This window comes from Lynx rufus, unplaced genomic scaffold (assembly GCF_022079265.1).
Source record: "Lynx rufus isolate CCGP_SWC_20201006 ecotype Redwood Valley unplaced genomic scaffold, mLynRuf1.p SCAF_15, whole genome shotgun sequence".
Lineage (NCBI taxonomy): Eukaryota > Metazoa > Chordata > Mammalia > Carnivora > Felidae > Lynx > Lynx rufus.
Window position 1 is genome coordinate 15341390 of NW_025814829.1, and position 18134 is coordinate 15359523.

Genomic DNA, 18134 nt, shown 5'->3' on the forward strand with positions numbered 1-18134 from the left:
GTTCTTATAGCATTTAGTTTTCCATTTATTTCAACTCAGGAACAAGACACTTGCTTCAGTACTTGCAAATTTTGTTTGCAAAGCATAGTCAAATAGAGTCTGATAGGACTACTTTCCCTTGTTGAAATGATTATAAATCATAGGGTGATAATAAATGAAATGAGTCCAATGTGGAGGAAGTATATCAGAGATAATATTAATCAAATATTAATCTTTAGTACATTCAAGAATGAAGCAAAAATGAGCCGATTAATGAGAACTTTATTGTTAAGATGAGCTCTATGGTGAATGAGTTTTCTAGAATCACATGAGCCTAGTTCACTGAAGGCCTCACATTTGATTTTCTTATAATCACTTATATTATAGAAAGGAGGTGTTTGGTGTTGACTATAAGTAGATTAGAACAGAGAGAAAAAGAAACTAGATTCTTATCTTGCTCAGTTTGCATTTACTGAGATCACTGGATTTCACCAAGTTGCAAATATCTTACTAAAACTTATCAGCTGATTTCTTCATTTAGAGAATAAAACCATAAGCAAATCTAAAATGCTTAATTCTTTCACTCTACATAGACATAGAGAACAAAATCTTTCCAAATTCTCTTTTGTTGATGCTTTTCAAATAAACTCTATGAAATGTAGCTGAAACATATAAACCTGGATGTTGCAGGAGCCCAAAAAGTAGTGAGCCTTTGTCTTAATTCCCTGACCACTGAGTGATTATACTAATTCAACAAAGTCTTTCAGAGTCACTTTTAACCTCTGCAGAGCTTTGCGTTTACATCTGGGACCCATTCTTCCATCATCTGTATGCATAATACTTGCTGAAGACCAGTTTCCCCATTTCAGTCTTTTGTACTTTCCAAGGGGTGTTGACCTGGAATGAAGAAATGGGCAGAGAAAAGGTACTTGCTGGTTTGTAATGGTAACAGCATTTTTTTCTTCCTGTCCCACACATCCAGAGTTAATATCACTCCTCTTATATATTCCTCTCTGCTGGCACTTTTCACTTTGATTACTTACTTAAATACATGTCTGCACTACTCTACTGTAAATCCCTTAGGACAGAGATTCATTCATCTTTCTATTTGCTGTACCTACATCTGATACATTGCAGGAGTGCAATTAAAATTTGTCAAATCAAGACATTTTGTTTTTATGAATCAAAATTTCTGTTCATGTCACTGACCTTTTTTTTTTAATGTTTATTTTTAAGAGAGAGACAGACAGAATGTGAGCAGAGGAGGGGCAGAAAGGGGGAGACACAGAATCCAAAGCAGGCTCCAGGCTATGAGCTGTCAGCACAGAGCTTGACATGGAGCTGGAAGCCATGAACAGTGAAATCATGACTTGAGCCAAAGTCAAATGCTCAACCAACTGAGCCACCAGGCGCCCCATCATGTCACTGACTTTAATGACATTTTACACATTTTTATTTTTATATTTTTATTTTTAAGATATAATCTCATACTCATCTTTGTCCTTTTCCCCATAATTCCTAATGTTACAAAAATTTCAGGAATATTATAAAGGATTAAAATCTGTTTAATCAATATAAAATTTGAAAAAGTCATAGATCAAAGCCCTCCCTACTAGGATTCAGGTGATTGGAGTGTTTGGAACCAAAATGTAAAATAAACTCAGCAAAGATTAAAATTTTCCCCATTAAAATCTACAGCCATAATCAAAATTTTTTTTAACCAATCTCCTCCACATTTTAGAACATAACACTGGGATTTTTAGGGCAGGGAAACTATTCGGTATGATCCTATAATGGTGGATACATGTCATTATACATTTGTCAAAACCTATACCATTAGAGGAAGCCAAAATGTAAACTAAGGACTTCGGGTGATAATGATGTATCAGTGTAGGTTCATGAACAAACATACCACACACACTGATGCGGGATGTTGATGGTGGGAAGGCTGTGGGGAAGGGAGAGAGTATGTGGGAACTCTCTGTACTTTCCTCTCGATTTTCCTGTAAACCTAAAATGCTCTACAACTAACATCTCTTAATTTTTTTTAAATAACACTAAGACCACATGAAGTATTTCTTTTCTTAAGACTCCAACTTAGTTACCTATATGCAGTTTCACAGAGGAAATATTCAAATAAGATTACGTTTATGAGAGCCACTGTTTCTTCTATTGGTTTTTATCAAACCCTCTACAGTTTCAACCAAAGGGATGGATCTAGTTAAGTTCCTATTTGACCATTTGTCTTTTCTCAATGAATTTCACAAAGAGGGGCCAGACAGTGCCACTGTATGATTCATAAAGAACTTTCAATGCCCTGCCATGGACTCATGGGTCCTTGCGGATGCAGCCTCGCCAAATTTGCCTAGCTCTGGCACATATATGCTTTGCATATCTAGCAAGCAGCCTTTGAAAGAGCAGCTACATTATTGTGCCAGAGTTGGATCCAACAGCCAATTGTGACATAGGAATTTCAGAAGGACCCTTCTATCAGGAGTTTAATTCTCCATCTGGGCTGGAAGCATGCAATTGTACTTGCTTACAAATGCTTGAGCCCAAAAGTCAATATTTAGGTAGCAAAAAATTAGAGATTTAAAGGAATTATTAATCTATGAGGTGACTTTTTATTTTTGTCTCAGACCAGAGTTTCCTAATCTATCCAGAGAATATTGTTCCTGAAGACTATCTTCCCTACCTAATGAGAGTTCAGTTTTCAAAAATGTTAGGAAACTGTCGCATATTCTACCCTCCTTTTAAAAATTGACAAATGTGTGTTAAAGGCTCTGAAAAGATCTGCCTTGACAATTTAAGAACCTTATTTAACCTTAACTCCATTATTTCCCCAACCTATGTGGCTGCATAAACTTTGCTGCTGCTGCTGTTATTGTTGTCTTAATATTATTAATTCACATCCAAAGGAAATATTGTTACACAAACATACTTTGGATATTGTCAATATATTTGGATAATACTAATAATAGCAGGCCATTAAAAATAATGTTAAATTATTTTTTTAACATAGCTTACCCACAATTATCTAGAGAAATCAGAAGTTATCAGATAAACAAACATGAGCAATATTGAAGATTTTAACAGAAAAGTAAATATGGACTGAACCACAGGAAATATACAAGTAAATGCCTTTCTGTCATTAGCCTTTAAGCCCCATCGATTTTGTTTGGGTCACTTTCAAAGTGGCCACCTCATCTCACTAGCTCTCTTTCTGCATCATGCTATCTTTCAAACATCAAATGATGCTTGCCCATACAATGTAATATATATATTCATGACTGTGTAATAAGTGAATTTTGAAATATTATAAATGTGATCTTTTCAATTATATTTTATCCTGATGATAGAACCAAGATAGGAAAAGTAATACGCCCTTCTTTTTGTCAAATTTACATGATACCATCAGAAACCTCTCTAAAAATTTATTTTGTCTTTTCAGGGGCAAGAACCAAAGGAGGGTTATGTGAAACTGGATACTATAAACACACTGTGTATACAAACTCTATAAAAGCTTACACTGCATTAACCCTTCTTCCTTGTCACCTAATTCATTGGGTTTAAGGTTTTTTTTTTTTAATCCTTAATTTTGATTAAAGCTAGACTGGCTCTCTCCAGAGATACTGCCAAAATTTGGAAGATCATCACCTAAGAAGTGCACATTATTGGGATGTCCAGATATACTCTTACTCATTTTACCATACACAGTTTTCCTTCGATACAATATGATACTTTAGTATCAATGTATTTACATGACATTATATTATTGTACTAACTATACTTCATGTCCTTATAGTTTTAATTGCAGTAATAGTTTAATGCAGTAAAATACACAAAATCAGTTTGATATATTATATTCTTAATAAAAATTAATACTCATGGACCCCTTAAAATCATCTTGTATATCACCAGTAGAATGTCTAGCACACAGCTTGGAAAATGCTAACACGGAAATTTCTTGTCATGGAAGTGGGAAAAATTCAAGATGTATTTTCTTCCTACCTATATATATATATATATATTTGTGAGAGAGAGAGCATGAGCATGGGAGGGGCAGAGAGAGAGGGAGACACTGAATCCGAAGCAGGTTCCTGGCTCTGAGCTGTCAGCACAGAGCCTGATGTGGGGCTCAAACTCACCAACTATGAGATCATGACCTGAGCGGAAGTCGGACAGTCCACCAACTGAGCTACCCAAGAGCCCCAGATAAAAGGTATTTTATTTTACACTGCTTTCTGAAAGGAAAAAAGAACTTTTTCAAATATTGTGATCAGATGAATTTTGTAGTCAGGGACTATTCAAAGCATTGAGGATATACATGTCTAGTACTGAATTTGTATGTGATACAATAAATACGCCAAATGAAATATTTTATTGAAATGTGCAATTTTTTATGAAGAAACAAGCATCCCCTAGAACCAAAGGTTGATGCTGCGAATACTTTAGACATGTGGTATATATGTGTGTGCCTCTGTAGGTTAAATTTTCTCTTTCTTTTTAATCAAGTGACCTGTTCTCATTTGGTTAAGTTTCAACCACAAGACATCACTGCATGCTTCTTTTCTTTTTTTTTTTTTTCAAGATACACGTCATAACACACCAAGAAAGGGGGAACTTCCAGTGTCTGTGGTAACATCACTTGATAAACAGACTCATTTGAACAGCACGAGCCTGTCTGCCTTTACTATATAAAGCCGCCCAGACGTTGACCAGCAGATATTTACGGAGTGAGGACTATGCGAGCAGCAGCGATCTCCACGCCAAGGTTAAACAAAATGCCAGGGATGTTCTTCTCTGCTAATCCAAAGGAATTGAAAGAAACTGACCATTCACTTCTAGATGACAAAACTCAAAAAAAGAGGCCAAAGACTTTGTAAGTTCATTTTGTGTGTCACTTTGTGGATTTTGACTTAGATTATCTTTAATGGCAGAAGGATTGAGAATGAATAGAAGAAAATATGAGCAGTTAGCTTAACTAGATCAGAGAAATTAGCTGTTGTATATGTATATATGTGTATGTCTAAAAAATAAATCATGATAGGCCATTAAATTATATGGAAATTTTTGCAGACTTTGGCTCATAAAAAGTAGCTCAATCTCAATACAGCAAAATGTTATAACAACAATTTTTATTATTGCCTTGTTCCTTGAGAAGTTTATTTCATGCTCCTTTTACAAATAATATGTATTCTAATAAGGAAATATGAATATTCATATTTGTGTCTTTTGTAGTGGGATGGATATGAAAGCATACCTGAGATCTATGATCCCACATCCAGAGTCTGGAATGAAATCTTCTAAGTCCAAAGACATGTATGTACATTAATACTGCTGACTTTTCTTTTTAAGAGTAGTCTATGCATTAGCTAGCTCTATATTCTAGCAAGTGATTAATATTGCACATACTAGATTTCATTTCTTTTAAGTAACCAGCCAAATAAGAGTAGACTACTTAGTACGAATGTAAACTAAATGTCAACATGTGTGTACATAATTTGCAATTTATTATACTGCTGGAGTATATGTATTTGGATTTCTTCATACTTTGTTGGTAGATATTTTTCATATCTATAGTAATTTTAAGGGAAGTTTTGTTTTCTTACAGACAAATTTTTAAAAAAAATTATAGAACTAGAATCTTAGTTTGTGGAATTACCAAAATATAGCAGCCATTCTGATTTTATTTGTGATTACACAAAAAAGTTCACTAATTTATGTAAATTTTGTCCCCAGTAGACTCTCTGCTAATGAAGTAATGCAGTGGTCTCAATCTCTGGAAAAACTACTTGCAAACCAAAGTAAGTGTGATTAACTGCTAAATGTTTTGGGTTTAGCTCAATACACTAATACATTGAATGACTTCAATAACATATCGTCTTCTGGATAAGAGTGTGTGAAAAGGTGTATTATAGTTTTTCTGTAGTCACTAATGGCTTCAGTATATTATGTCTCATTGTAGTGTAAAGACCTGGTACTCAGTTCTGCCACTATCCTTCGGACAAATTTGCCAAGATGATTAGGTATTCCCTTGAGTCATTACAGGAGTGAAATTTAAAATTATGCTGAGGTTCTGAAGTTTCAAGTTTTTTAACATAAACCAAACATCTCAACATGTGAACTGCCATTCTGAAAGCTCCCTATAGAATGTATTTTTGTAACTGTTGGATGTAAGAAGTGGGATTCATTCAATTAATTAACTACTGTATTATCCATACATTCATTAATTTACTCATTTAGCTCACTTTTAAGTGGCAGGCATTTTAGAAGCACCAAGGATTAAAAAACAAGGGCACAGTGCCTTGTTGCCTTGAAGGAAGTTGAGACACATAATACATAATTGCATTATATGTAACATGATATATGATAACACAGATAGGATTAGAACAATTTTTAAACAGTCTTGACGGGGAGTTTCTGATAAGACAAGGTAAAGAATGAAATCAGCTTGCCTTTCCCCAATCATAGGCATCAGAGTTCTCTTGGGATTAAGACCTTGCTCAGAGGTATGGGTGAGCAGAGTGGTCTCCAGAATCCTTGCTTGGGGGTCAAGTTGTTCAATATCCTTCATCCATCTTATTATCTGACTTAGTTTACAATCCAGCCAAATAAATAAATGGCATAGAAATGGCCCATTTAAAAGCCTCAGTAACACGAGCAAATATAATCGGCACATCAGCACATTTTCTGACTAATAAGAATTGGATGGGGAAATTATATTTGGTAATAATGAACATGATGTTAATGACTTTCGTCAATGTTTGCTTTCCTAAAATACTCTACAGTCTGGTTAGGAGTTAGTATTTATAAGAAAAGAGATTATTTTGTAATCACAAGAGCAGAATTTTAACTTAATTAACAGATGGAAGCAAAACACTGTTCTGTAGATCACTAAGTAGCTGTGTGACTGTGGATAGGTTTGTTTGGCCCCAGATAAACTATAAATGAAAGAACCTCTGAGGCCTTCCCATCTCTATAAATTATGACACAGCTATTTCAGCATTAGCCATCTCTTACCTTTGTGCATAGGCAATGCAATAGTATTTTTCTTGTATTCATTTACCGGCTCAATTAATTTAATTAGATCACTACCCCCCCTGTATTTTTAGTTGGTCAAGATGTCTTTGGAAGTTTCCTGAAGTCTGAGTTCAGTGAGGAGAACATTGAGTTCTGGCTGGCTTGTGAAGACTATAAAAAAACGGAGTCTGATCTTTTGCATTGCAAAGCAGAGAAAATATATAAAGCATTTGTGCATTCAGATGCTGCTAAACAAGTGAGTATTATCTTCATTACCACCAGTTTATGTTTAAGGAACTTAGATGCAGAAATAGCATTCCACACACATAGCAAGATTACATCTTTTTTAAGTGTCATAATTTCATTGTTAAGTACTTAGGTATGTTCATATACTTCAGTGCAATAATAATCTAATTTTCTATATTTATATATATTTGAAGACAGTAGGATGAAAAGACTGATTTTGCAAAATTAGCTAATGTGACAGGGGGTGGGTAGGACTACCAGTATTATTAGCCAGAATTGCATATCAGAATGTCCTTAATGAGATGCTCATCTTACATTAGGATAAAACACAGATTAGTATGTATCACACACACAATTGCAGCAGCAGAAATATTTTCAGTTAGTAATGTACCCACCTTCCCATGAAATATTCTTGGTTCAAGCAAAAAATAGCTACACAAAGTGTCCTCTCCTATACATTTTAAATGACCATATCACTTTTTCTGTTGCATGTATCACCTTGTATGGATATTTAAATTTTTCACGCCTGCCTCCTTTGCATCTCCCAACTATACTATAAGCTAACTTGGAACAAAGAATTTTGAGAGGATATTTCTTCTTACCTCCTTCACATCCAGTATAGGGCTGGTTTAGAATAGGCATTTAAGAGATACTTGAACTGATATAAACGAGGGCTTAACGCCATTGTCTTGAGGTGCTTCAACAAACATAGTTATATCATAAAATGTGCAATAAATTGGAAGTGCATATTAACTAGTGAGTATTTGTTTTTAGATCAATATTGACTTTCGCACTCGAGAATCTACAGCCAAGAAGATTAAAGCACCAACACGAACGTGTTTTGATGAAGCCCAAAAAATTATATATACTCTTATGGAAAAGGACTCTTACCCCAGATTTCTCAAATCAAATATTTACTTAAATATGCTGAATGACCTTCAGGCTAATAGTCTAAAGTGATCAGTTCCTAGCTGGAGAGAAATGAAGATGGTTTCGAGGACAGAAGGAATGTGCTACTTAATGGCTCCCTGGGTGAACAACCTGGCCCTTTTGAGTGACTCCACAGGCCCAGGGGAAGAACAAATGATTCAACATGGATTCACATGGAAGTTATCCAGGCTCAGGATCAAAGAAACATGAGCAAGATGAAACCCAAGAGACAGTAAAGGGAAGGAGACACTGTGGTACTGTCTCCTTCATACAGTGGACATATCAGAAAAATCTCTCAGAACTGAGAAGGCTGGGAAAGTCCAGTTACACAGAAACTGTGAATAAAGATTTTGAAACTGATTGAAACATGCTATAAGCTTCAAGGTCAGCTTATATTTATGCTACATATTATTATATAGAGATTTATTGAGCTGCTAACAAGTCTTTAACTTGGATGACTGTTTGGAAAATATGTGTTCGAAACCACCGTTGCTATTTTTCATGCCAAAGGGTTTTTGGTGTTGTTTTATTTTTTTTGGTTTGTTTTTGACTTGAAAGAGATGAAGAAGAAAACAATGTATTAATTTAAGCTGTTGCTCTTAAAACTGGGAAGTCAGAATTTGTAAATTTCACAGTGTCAGTAATAAATGAGTTTTGTATTAAAAATATATAGAAGCCATTTCTGTTTACATTTCTTCGCTGTTTTTAAAAACTGGTATTTATTCCTCAGATTTAACAAAAATTCAAGCAAGTGTCTTTTTACTTTCTATCATCTCTTCAACAACTAAAACTATCATACAATTAATCCTATATTTATGTATTATATGTATCTATTAGACAAAGTTCATTGGTTTTCTCTTTGTTATCACAATGCATAAAAATCAAACAAACATGTTCTCATATGGTCAAGATTCAAATAGACGAGAAATTGAAGAAGTCATATATATACGCAGTAATAATCTATCTATCTATCTATATATATATATATGACTTCTCCAATTTCTCATCTATTTGAATATAGATGAACTATTTGAATATATATGAACTATTTGAACTATATATATGTGTGTGTATATATACACACACATATATATATACACACATATATAGTTATTTATTTATTTTGAAAGACAGAAACTGTGAGTGAGGGAGGGCCAGAGAGAGAAGAGAGAGAGCCAGAATCCCAAGCAGGCTTCACACCACAGCCCTATGGGGGGCTCAAAACGGGCCTCAAACCCACAAACCATGAGATCATGACGTGAGGGAAGTCAGCTGCTTAATTAGCTGAGCCACCCAGGTGACTGAAGAAGCCTTTTAAAAGGGGATAGAATAGTTATTTCAAGAAGTAACTTCATTAACAGTTGAGATTTTATTGTAATTGAGTTTATAAAACTCAATCCTATGAAAGTTGAGATTCAGATTAAACCACTAGTTTTCAAATTTAGCTATCAAAATTACTTAGGATGTTTAAGAAAACAAAACAGAACAAAAAAAAACCCACCTTTTTCAGACCTTATGCCAAATTGACTGAATCAGAGTCTCCAAGGGATAGGGTATGAAAATCTATATTTTAGAAAGAAATCCCAGGTGATTCAAAAGATAATTCAGGGTTGGGAACCCTAAGATTAAGTGAAAATCACACTCCCGGGGATTGCACAGAAATCTGACTGCTCTTTCTGCGATGTGACACTGCCCCCCACTGACCAGAACACATTTCCTAAATCACTCAAGTCTGTAAATAGTCTTCCAAAGTGTCAAATATGAAAGTAAGACTACTCTATAGGGATCACCTACAGAGAGCAGAAAAATAACCAAGATGATGCACATACTAGCACATAGCTGTATCTTCCCATGTGCTTGTGTTTCATATCTTACTGAATAATCAGCCCCCAAAAACCACAGTGAAATATGATGGATATTCTCAATATAGGCTTACCCAGTCATCAGGTCCAGAGCTAAAGTATGGGGCAATACGCAATAATATTTTAAAAGTATTACTCTTGTGTTTCCATGGAATAGAATCCATATTGGCTCCATCTTAAGCTTTGTTCCATGGTTGAGCAGATCACATCGTAAGAGAAGCTTAGGAAGAATTCAGGTTTATAACAATAGTAATAATCAAGTATTTCTCTCCCTTACTCATTCCATCACCAAGTTCTGCCAATCTTCCTTCCACCACCAGTGTGGGGAGCTGGCATATCACCTGCTCTTTCTCTATAACCACTGCCTTAGGCTCTCATTGCTTGCTAACTCATGTGCCTTGTTTTCCCTCTGCCAGCCTCTTCTCTTCAATCCGTCCTCTGAATAGCCACAAACATCCCCTTCTGATTTGACCGTGTCATTTCTCATAACATATAGAATAACTTCAAATTTCTCTTTCTGGAATTGAAAACACTCTCAGTTAGACTTTGGTGGTATAATTCCCATTGCTCCTCTCTAGTTACTTTCTTACCTTCATGTCATACTGGATGGTCTTTTCTTGAATGAGTCCTAGGCTTCACTATCTCCAGGCTTTTGGTTAATTTCTACTATCCATCTAAAATGCCTTTGCCTCCCTCCTCCCAGTTTTCAAAATCCAGCCAATTATTCAAGGCCCGGATAGAATAACTCGTCCGCAAAGGTTTTCTAAAATCTTCCATCACTATGTAGTTATTTTCACTGTCTAATGGATATGAACTGAGTGAGTCCATATAAACACAAGACACTCTGCTTCTATTTCCAGTACTACTGTCACATTAAATAGTCCAGGCCCTTCAGACTTCGAGGCATGAGAAGTGCAACTGTCCAAGATACACACTGGTCACAAAATAAATGCTTCTGGTCTTTGTCTTGTTAAGATGCCATGTTAAACAGCCATCCAGTTTTTGGCCAGATGGTCAAAACAAACATCTAAGACACCTTCTCATTTTCAAAGAAAACCAAATAAAAATAAACAAAAACTCATCATGACAGCATAGATTCAAGATATTAAAAAATACTTGAAAAGATAATTTTCTTACACTGGCACTTTTCTTGTGGTGTGACTGTTTTATAATACTATTCATAGTATGTGATTAGCTCTCATGAATCTACTATTTATTTTTATTTTTTTTTATTTTCCTTATTTATTTTTGAGAGAGAGAGAGAGAAAGAGTGAGAGAGCATGAGCGGAGGAGGAGTAGAGAGAGAAGGACAGAGGATCCAAAGTGGGCTCTGTGCTGACAGCAGTGAGCCCATGACGGTATAGAACTCATGAACCATGAGATCATGACCTGAGCTGCAGTCAGACATTCAACCAAATGAACCACCCAGGTGCCCCAAACTATTTAAAGAAATCTAATCCAATGGCTCAGTCTGAGTCCCAGCTCACATTTTGTTTTCTATTGTCATATGAAAGCAGTTGCAGTTAACAATATGTATGATTTAAAACTCATGAATTTAACTACTTGGCAATGAGAAAGAATGAAATCATGCCATTTGCAGCAACGTGGATGGAAGTGGAAGGTATTATGCTAAGTGAAATAAGTCAGAGAAAGACAGATATCATATGTTTTCACTCATATGTGGAACTTGAGAAACTTAACAGAAGATCATGGGGGAAGTGAAGGGGAAAAATAGTTACAAACAGAGAGGGAGGCAAACCATAAGAGACTTTTAAATACAGAGAACAAATTGAGGGTTGATGAGGGGGTGGGGGAGAGGGGAAAATGGGTGATGGGCATTGAGGAGGGCACTTGTTGTGATGAGCACGGGTGTTGTATGTAAGCGATGAACCACAGGAATCTACCCCCGAAACAAAGAGCACACTGTACACACTGTATGTTAGCCAATTTGACAATAAATTATATTAAAAATAAATAAATAATATAAATAAATAAACAAATAAACAAATAAATAAATAAAACTCATTAATTTAAAAAATAAAAACAAGTTCACTTTCTCAGATTTATTTTATATTATTTCTAATATGTGTATCATAGGAAACTAGGGATCTAAGAAGATAACAATGAGGAGGACATATACCCCACGATATCTAACAATTTCTTCGTTTTTCTCTTTTCAAGTCAAAAATATAAGACTTCTAAAAAGTTCCTTAACTCCAAGTTTTCTTAACAAAAGTAGATATTCAAATAACAATAACAATAGACATTAGATTTGTTCACTCAGGAAAAGTATTTGCAATTGCCTTATATTTAATATGCATTTTTACTTGCTATAATGTTAGCTGACTGATTTTTCTCCATTTTTTCCCTCAGAGAAGGGGTGATTTGGGTGAATCTTGAAGAATAAATAGAACCTAAGCAGGGGAGAAGGAAAGTGGGAACACTTCAGTGCAGAGAAGAGTCTGTGAGAAAGTCAGGAAATCAGGGGAAAAAAGAAAAAAAAAACTTCAGTAATGGTGACTTATTTGGTGTGGCTGGAATATATGGGGGAAAAGAAAGAATAAGAGGGAAAACTAACAATGTAGTTTAGGGTAGATTCTAAGAAGAGATACAGTCTACTCCAAAGAATGTACATTTCATCTTTTATGTGGTAGGTAAGCACTGAAACTTTAAACAAAAGAGGAAAAGACATACCTACCTGTTTTTGAGGATCTACTGCCATCCAGACACTGTGCCAGATACACATAACTTGCTAAGTCCACACCTAAACTCTTTGAGATAAGCACTCTAAGCCTATTTTTTTTCCTCAACAAATATAGAAACAAAAAAGTGAAAAAATTATCTAAGGATACATAACTACTGAGTAGCAGATCCAAGATTTGAAGACTTTCCATTATCTCATGCTTCTTTCTGAATGTGACATCATTACCTTGTTTTTTAAAAGCTAATTCTAGATTTAGTGTGGAAGACACTTCCAAAGGAAGACATCATTGAGGAAGGAAAGCTAAGTGTGAAGCTAGTTTTTTTAGCCCCACAGGAAAGATCAGGGCCTGAACTAGGGCAGCAATCAAAGCAATGGGAAGGAAGGGGGGAGTAGACAAACTTGGTTAGCAATATGCTGTGATAAATAAGAGAAAGCAATATAGGATCCCTCTGGGTTGTCTAGCCCAGGCCCTCAAAGTTACAGCAAATTCCCTTCTGGGTGCATTTTAAATATATCCTCTCTCAGGCCCTTCAGTTACAAATGTGCATCAAACAACTTGGAAATAGAAGAAGGGAGTACTGGAGGAAGGCTGAGGCTTTTGATTTTAAGAAGTTCCACATGCAAAATAAATTATGTAGTACTTTCAATAGATAACAGCTTATTCTTAACTAACCTACAGATGAAGCATTCCACATGTTTTCCCCTAAACGTCACTTTCCTCTTGGAAAAAACAGAGGCTTACAAGTCTTCATCCAGGCTGAGAACAAAAACCAAGAACCAAGAGACCCAACACATTGGCAGCAAGAAATTGCTCTAAGTTGAGAGCACCTTTCAAAGACAGGAAACAAAACCAAAGTCTAGGATTCAGGCCAAGAGACAGGCAAAACAGAAGCCGCCACAGGGATCAGGAACACTAGACAACACAGAGGACTGTGATGAAATCAAAGCTGGGGCAGGAATTCTGCCTCCTTATATGGAAGGCCTGGTCATTAACTTGACAGTAAAATTACGTGACTGGTGGAATGTTCTCGTGTTCGCTTCTTGGCAACAGAGAGAAACAAGGGGCCTGGAGGCCTGCAGTTAGCTGGTCACTCTCTTGGCACATTCTTTATTTCAATAATTCTTACTTCAACTCTTCAAAATAGGTGAAGTTATTTTTGCTCTTTATTCTGGATTGAGAAAAAGAAAAACGGGAATTTTGTGGGTTTCAGATATTCTCTGATCTCCTTCAAACTCTCTGTTGCTATTCTAGTCAAACATGGTGAAAAATTCGGTGGGTTTGGTTTAAATCAGTAAAATCTACATGTTTTCCATTTGTCTTAAATTTTATACTCTATGTTAAAACCCTCAGTTTGAATCAGCTCTAAAAACAGATTGTATTCCTAGTGTAGTGCTTTTTTTCCTTAAATCTGTTAATTCAGTATTTACATATGATCCACTGTAAACAAGTAATAGAACATGTTCCCATATTAAAAATTGAGCAAGATACTTCCTACAATGTTTTGTTTTGTTTTGTTTTGTCACAATGGTGACTAGAATGATTATAATTTACACTATCTATGAGGGTAGTTTAAAGTGTCAAAATTGAGGGGGGAAAGCACAAAAAATGTCTCACTCCGAGGTTTTTAAATTTAGAAATCTGGGCTCAACTATAAACTTCTAGAAAAGAGTCTAGATTATTGCTCCCTTAATATATTCACCAATTAATGACACTTGCTATGTACCATAAACCATCCTAGGTGGTAGGGAAACAGAGATGAATAAGACAGAGCCCTCCACTACTGAGAAGCTCACAGTGCTCTTGGAATGAAAAGAGCAAAAAAGCATTACGGTGAAATAGACTAAGCATTATAAGAGAGGTATACAGGAGGGAATATTTTTAAGTTTATTTATTTACTGTGAAAGGGAGAGAGATAGCAAGATGGAGAGGGACAGAGAGAGAATCCCAGGCAGGCTCCATCCACACTGCCAGTGCAGAGCCCGATGCAGTGCTTGAACTCACAAACCGCAAAATCATGATCTGAGCTGAAATCCAGAGTCAGATGCTTAACCAACTGAGCCACAGGCGCCCCAAGGAGGGACTATTAAGATTGTATGATAGTTAACCTCCCCAGTGGCTCTCTTCAGGTCTCTGATGAAAAGCCAAAGGGGACTGACTGGTGGTCCCTCCTCTCCCTAAGGGGAGAAGCTGTGTGGTGCCAACTTTCTGAAAGGTCATCAGGTGCTAGCAACAGTTTAAAGAACTCCCCTGGGCATCAAGTTACATCAAGTTTACCTCCATTAGCAAGCTCTGTCTATTATCACTAACTCAGTTGGGTGCTTGCGTACTCCCGTCCAAAGTTCCTGATGAAAAGGGAGCAGTGAGGGCAAACCACACCTCCCGCTCCTTAGGATGCTGCAAAGCTAAGAAATCACAGATATCCTGCTGCTTCTCCATCTTGCTCCTGTGGAATCTGCAGCATTTACACCAGCTCAACAGACATGAGCAATGTGCTATGAGAACTCAGAAAAGGGGTTAGTCATTCTATCCTGGAGGGAGGATATGGCTCTGGAGAAATGATGGTTGCACAACACAAATGTGTATTAAATTCAAAGTAACCCAAGTAACTTTCTGAACTACCATATCACTGAGCTCTGTAACTCACCAATAAATGTAAATTCTGGCATTATTGGGTTCCAAAAGGGCTAGGATAAGTCTGTTCTCTTAATTACTAATATTAATCGCTCCCATCAATATCGTTTTACTTTAGCTCTCATTGTCCAAAAATAATGATTTCTTTTTCTCTTTCATTTCAGAAGGTTGTGATAGAGACTGCCTACATGCCTGTCAATCTTAGGCCCTCTCCTTGGACTTCAGGAAAACAGGCCTGAAACAGGCCTTTCACAGGCCCTCTGACAGTGAGTGGCAAATTTAGAACCTTCTTTGAATGTTTCCATACAGTCAATATTTGACTGGGTATTTACTTCTCAGTAGTTATTTTACTTGAATTTGGTATTTTACCTTGAATTACAACTTGATATTTCACCTTACATTATGAGGGCCACGAAATTGAGTTCTGTTCCAGAACTGGCAATAAAACATGCTGGTTATCTCTCTCTTCTCCATATACACTGCTAGAGGAAAAGGACTCTGACATTGCAAAGCTACATGCAGGAGTTACCAGACCCAGAATAGTCATGCAACCCACACCAGCATTTGTATGAGTAAAAATAAAAGCCTAGGAGATTAGGGGATTATTTTTTAGAACAACTAGGGAGTTTTATCCTGATGAATGCAAAGACACTGATTTTATATATATATATATATATATATATATATATATATATATATATAGACACAATGTTATATATATGTGTGTTTTATATATGTATATATAAATAAATATATATATAACATTATATATATATAAAACACACATATATATAAAACGTTGTGTGTATATATATATATATATGTATATACAACATTTTATTCATAAAGAAACAATTCCTTATTTCATCTCTAAAGATATTTGGAAACATCCTGGAAAAAACCAGGGCAATTTCTCTGTCACAGCTCAATATTATTTAGTTCCCACATTAGGCAAAGGCTATCTCTCTGACCTTGTGATTTTCTTTGAGATAAAGCTGCCTGGAACAGAGGATGTAAGCTATGGACGAGAACAATATGTGAAAAGCATATTTCAGATGTAACTTAGAATAGAAAATGCCAAAAACAACACAAAAAGGGAGGTGAGGGCTAGGAAGCAGGAAAAGAATAAGTGATGGAAAATTTTACAACTGATAAAAACCTAAGTGAAAGTTGGCCATGCAACATGTATTTTCCACTCACTTTGACTCAATTTAGGGCTATATACCATATTGGCAAAAATACTTGCAGGTTTAAACAGGCCAATCACCAAATCAGAATTCCAAGAATATGTGATGTGGGGCCCTGGAAATCATGTGTGTGGTTAAGCTGGGGTTCAGACAGGAAGTGTGAATTCAGTGCATCCAGGAAAATTAGAGGGTGAACTCACCAGGGCCAATTTTCCAGAGAAACCGAAGAACTGCCTATGAATTAATTCATCCTAAAAGAAAAGAGTTTCATGATGTACAACTATGGCCTAAAAACAGTGGACAGAGTTGGAGGAAATGGACTACTTTAAGTATGGCAGGAGGCTGATGCTTATATCTCCCTTTGATGTAAATCCAAAATCTGAGGTAAAGGAGAGCCCAATTAAAGAGGGATAAACACTAAAAGGACAAATTCCCTGAACATTTGGTAAATCTTTGAAAATGCATAGGAAGAGGTATTAGTCAAGTGATGGTGATGCACACTCCCCTTTTGGAGTTAGGATTAGAGCCCTGATGGGACAGAGAAACAGAACACTCCAAATCTAGAAAGAAGAAGAACTGGGAGAGTGTGTGGTGCCCCATTAGATATCACCCCCATCATGAGCAGACACTTATGTCAGCCTAATCGCTTATGTAGGTGTTGGGTCTTGAAAAGGTCTCTTGAAAGGGAATAACGTCCTTTTTCCCAACTTAGGTTCTGACTGTTTGAGAAATACCATAAAAAATTAAGGTGGAGGCCAAAATATTACTGATACAGCTAGGTCAAAGAACAGAGAATTGGGAGATTCCAATAGGTCTGCTAATTCAAACTCAGAATTAGACCAACTTGTCACCCTGCTATAGGCGGCGTCAGACAGAGGCATGATCTCTAGATATTGGATGGCCAATGTGGGGAACAAACATCCAGGTGCCTTTTCTCAATTAGGACAAGTGTGAAGAGTCAGCCCAGCTCAGAGCTCCTGGCTTGTGACTAGGCCTAATAGTATTGGAGTATCTGTTCATTAGGAACTGGGTTAGATGAGACCACCAAACCATAAAATCAGGTGGGCCCACAGAAATCCTCTGAGAGTTGGAAATGGTAAATCCAAGGCTGAACATGAGCAGGTCTTATCTGTGCCCCATGGCAGCTTAGGGCTCCCTTATGATGAATGATGGAGGATGAAAAGCACCAAGTTTGTGTTGGGATAGTATGGAGGTGGAGGCTAAAGATTGACTGCTACTGAAATACATTTCCACTAAGGGGTGGACCTAAAAGAGAGAAGTGAGGGAAAATCTCAGCGGTACATTTTATGGCAATGCACCTGGTCATCTACTTAATATGGAAAGAAAAGTGACCTGAGGTTAGGCTAGGCATTGACTTACAGGCAGTGGAGAATGGCTTGGCTAGTGGATTCAGGCCTAGAAGAACAATGATTAGAAAATTGAGAATAAGATGGGGCGCTTGAGTGGCTCACTTGAATGAGCATCTGACTCTTGATTTAGGCTCAGGTCACAATCTCACAGTTCTTGAGTTTGAGCTTTGCGTCGGGCTCCACACTGAGAGCACAGAGCTT

At 36.4% G+C, this 18134-nt stretch overlaps 1 protein-coding gene across 2 annotated transcripts; it reads left to right on the forward strand.

Moving 5' to 3' along the window:
• Nucleotides 1-4636: 4636 nt before the first annotated feature.
• Nucleotides 4637-8846, forward strand: RGS1 (regulator of G protein signaling 1). Of its 2 annotated transcripts, none has more exons than XM_047077233.1 (5): nucleotides 4637-4861; nucleotides 5221-5301; nucleotides 5722-5786; nucleotides 7095-7258; nucleotides 8023-8846. In XM_047077233.1, the coding sequence occupies exons 1-5, from the start codon at nucleotides 4725-4727 to the stop codon at nucleotides 8206-8208; spliced, it is 633 nt and encodes a 210-aa protein (XP_046933189.1). In that variant the 5' UTR covers nucleotides 4637-4724; the 3' UTR covers nucleotides 8209-8846. The 2 variants fall into 2 exon arrangements, with proteins under 2 accessions (XP_046933189.1, XP_046933190.1); XM_047077234.1 differs by having other exon boundaries at nucleotides 5725-5786.
• The last annotated feature ends 9288 nt before the right edge of the window (nucleotides 8847-18134 follow it).

What these genes read in the sequence shown, in the direction of transcription:
- RGS1 (XM_047077233.1), top strand. Translation starts at nt 4,725, where the DNA reads ATGCGAGCAGCAGCGATCTCCACGCCAAGGTTAAACAAAATGCCAGGG. An exon ending in AAAAAGAGGCCAAAGACTTT is followed by an intron (nt 4,862 to 5,220) that starts GTAAGTTCATTT and finishes TGTCTTTTGTAG; the next exon opens with TGGGATGGATATGAAAGCAT. An exon ending in TCTTCTAAGTCCAAAGACAT is followed by an intron (nt 5,302 to 5,721) that starts GTATGTACATTA and finishes TTTTGTCCCCAG; the next exon opens with TAGACTCTCTGCTAATGAAG.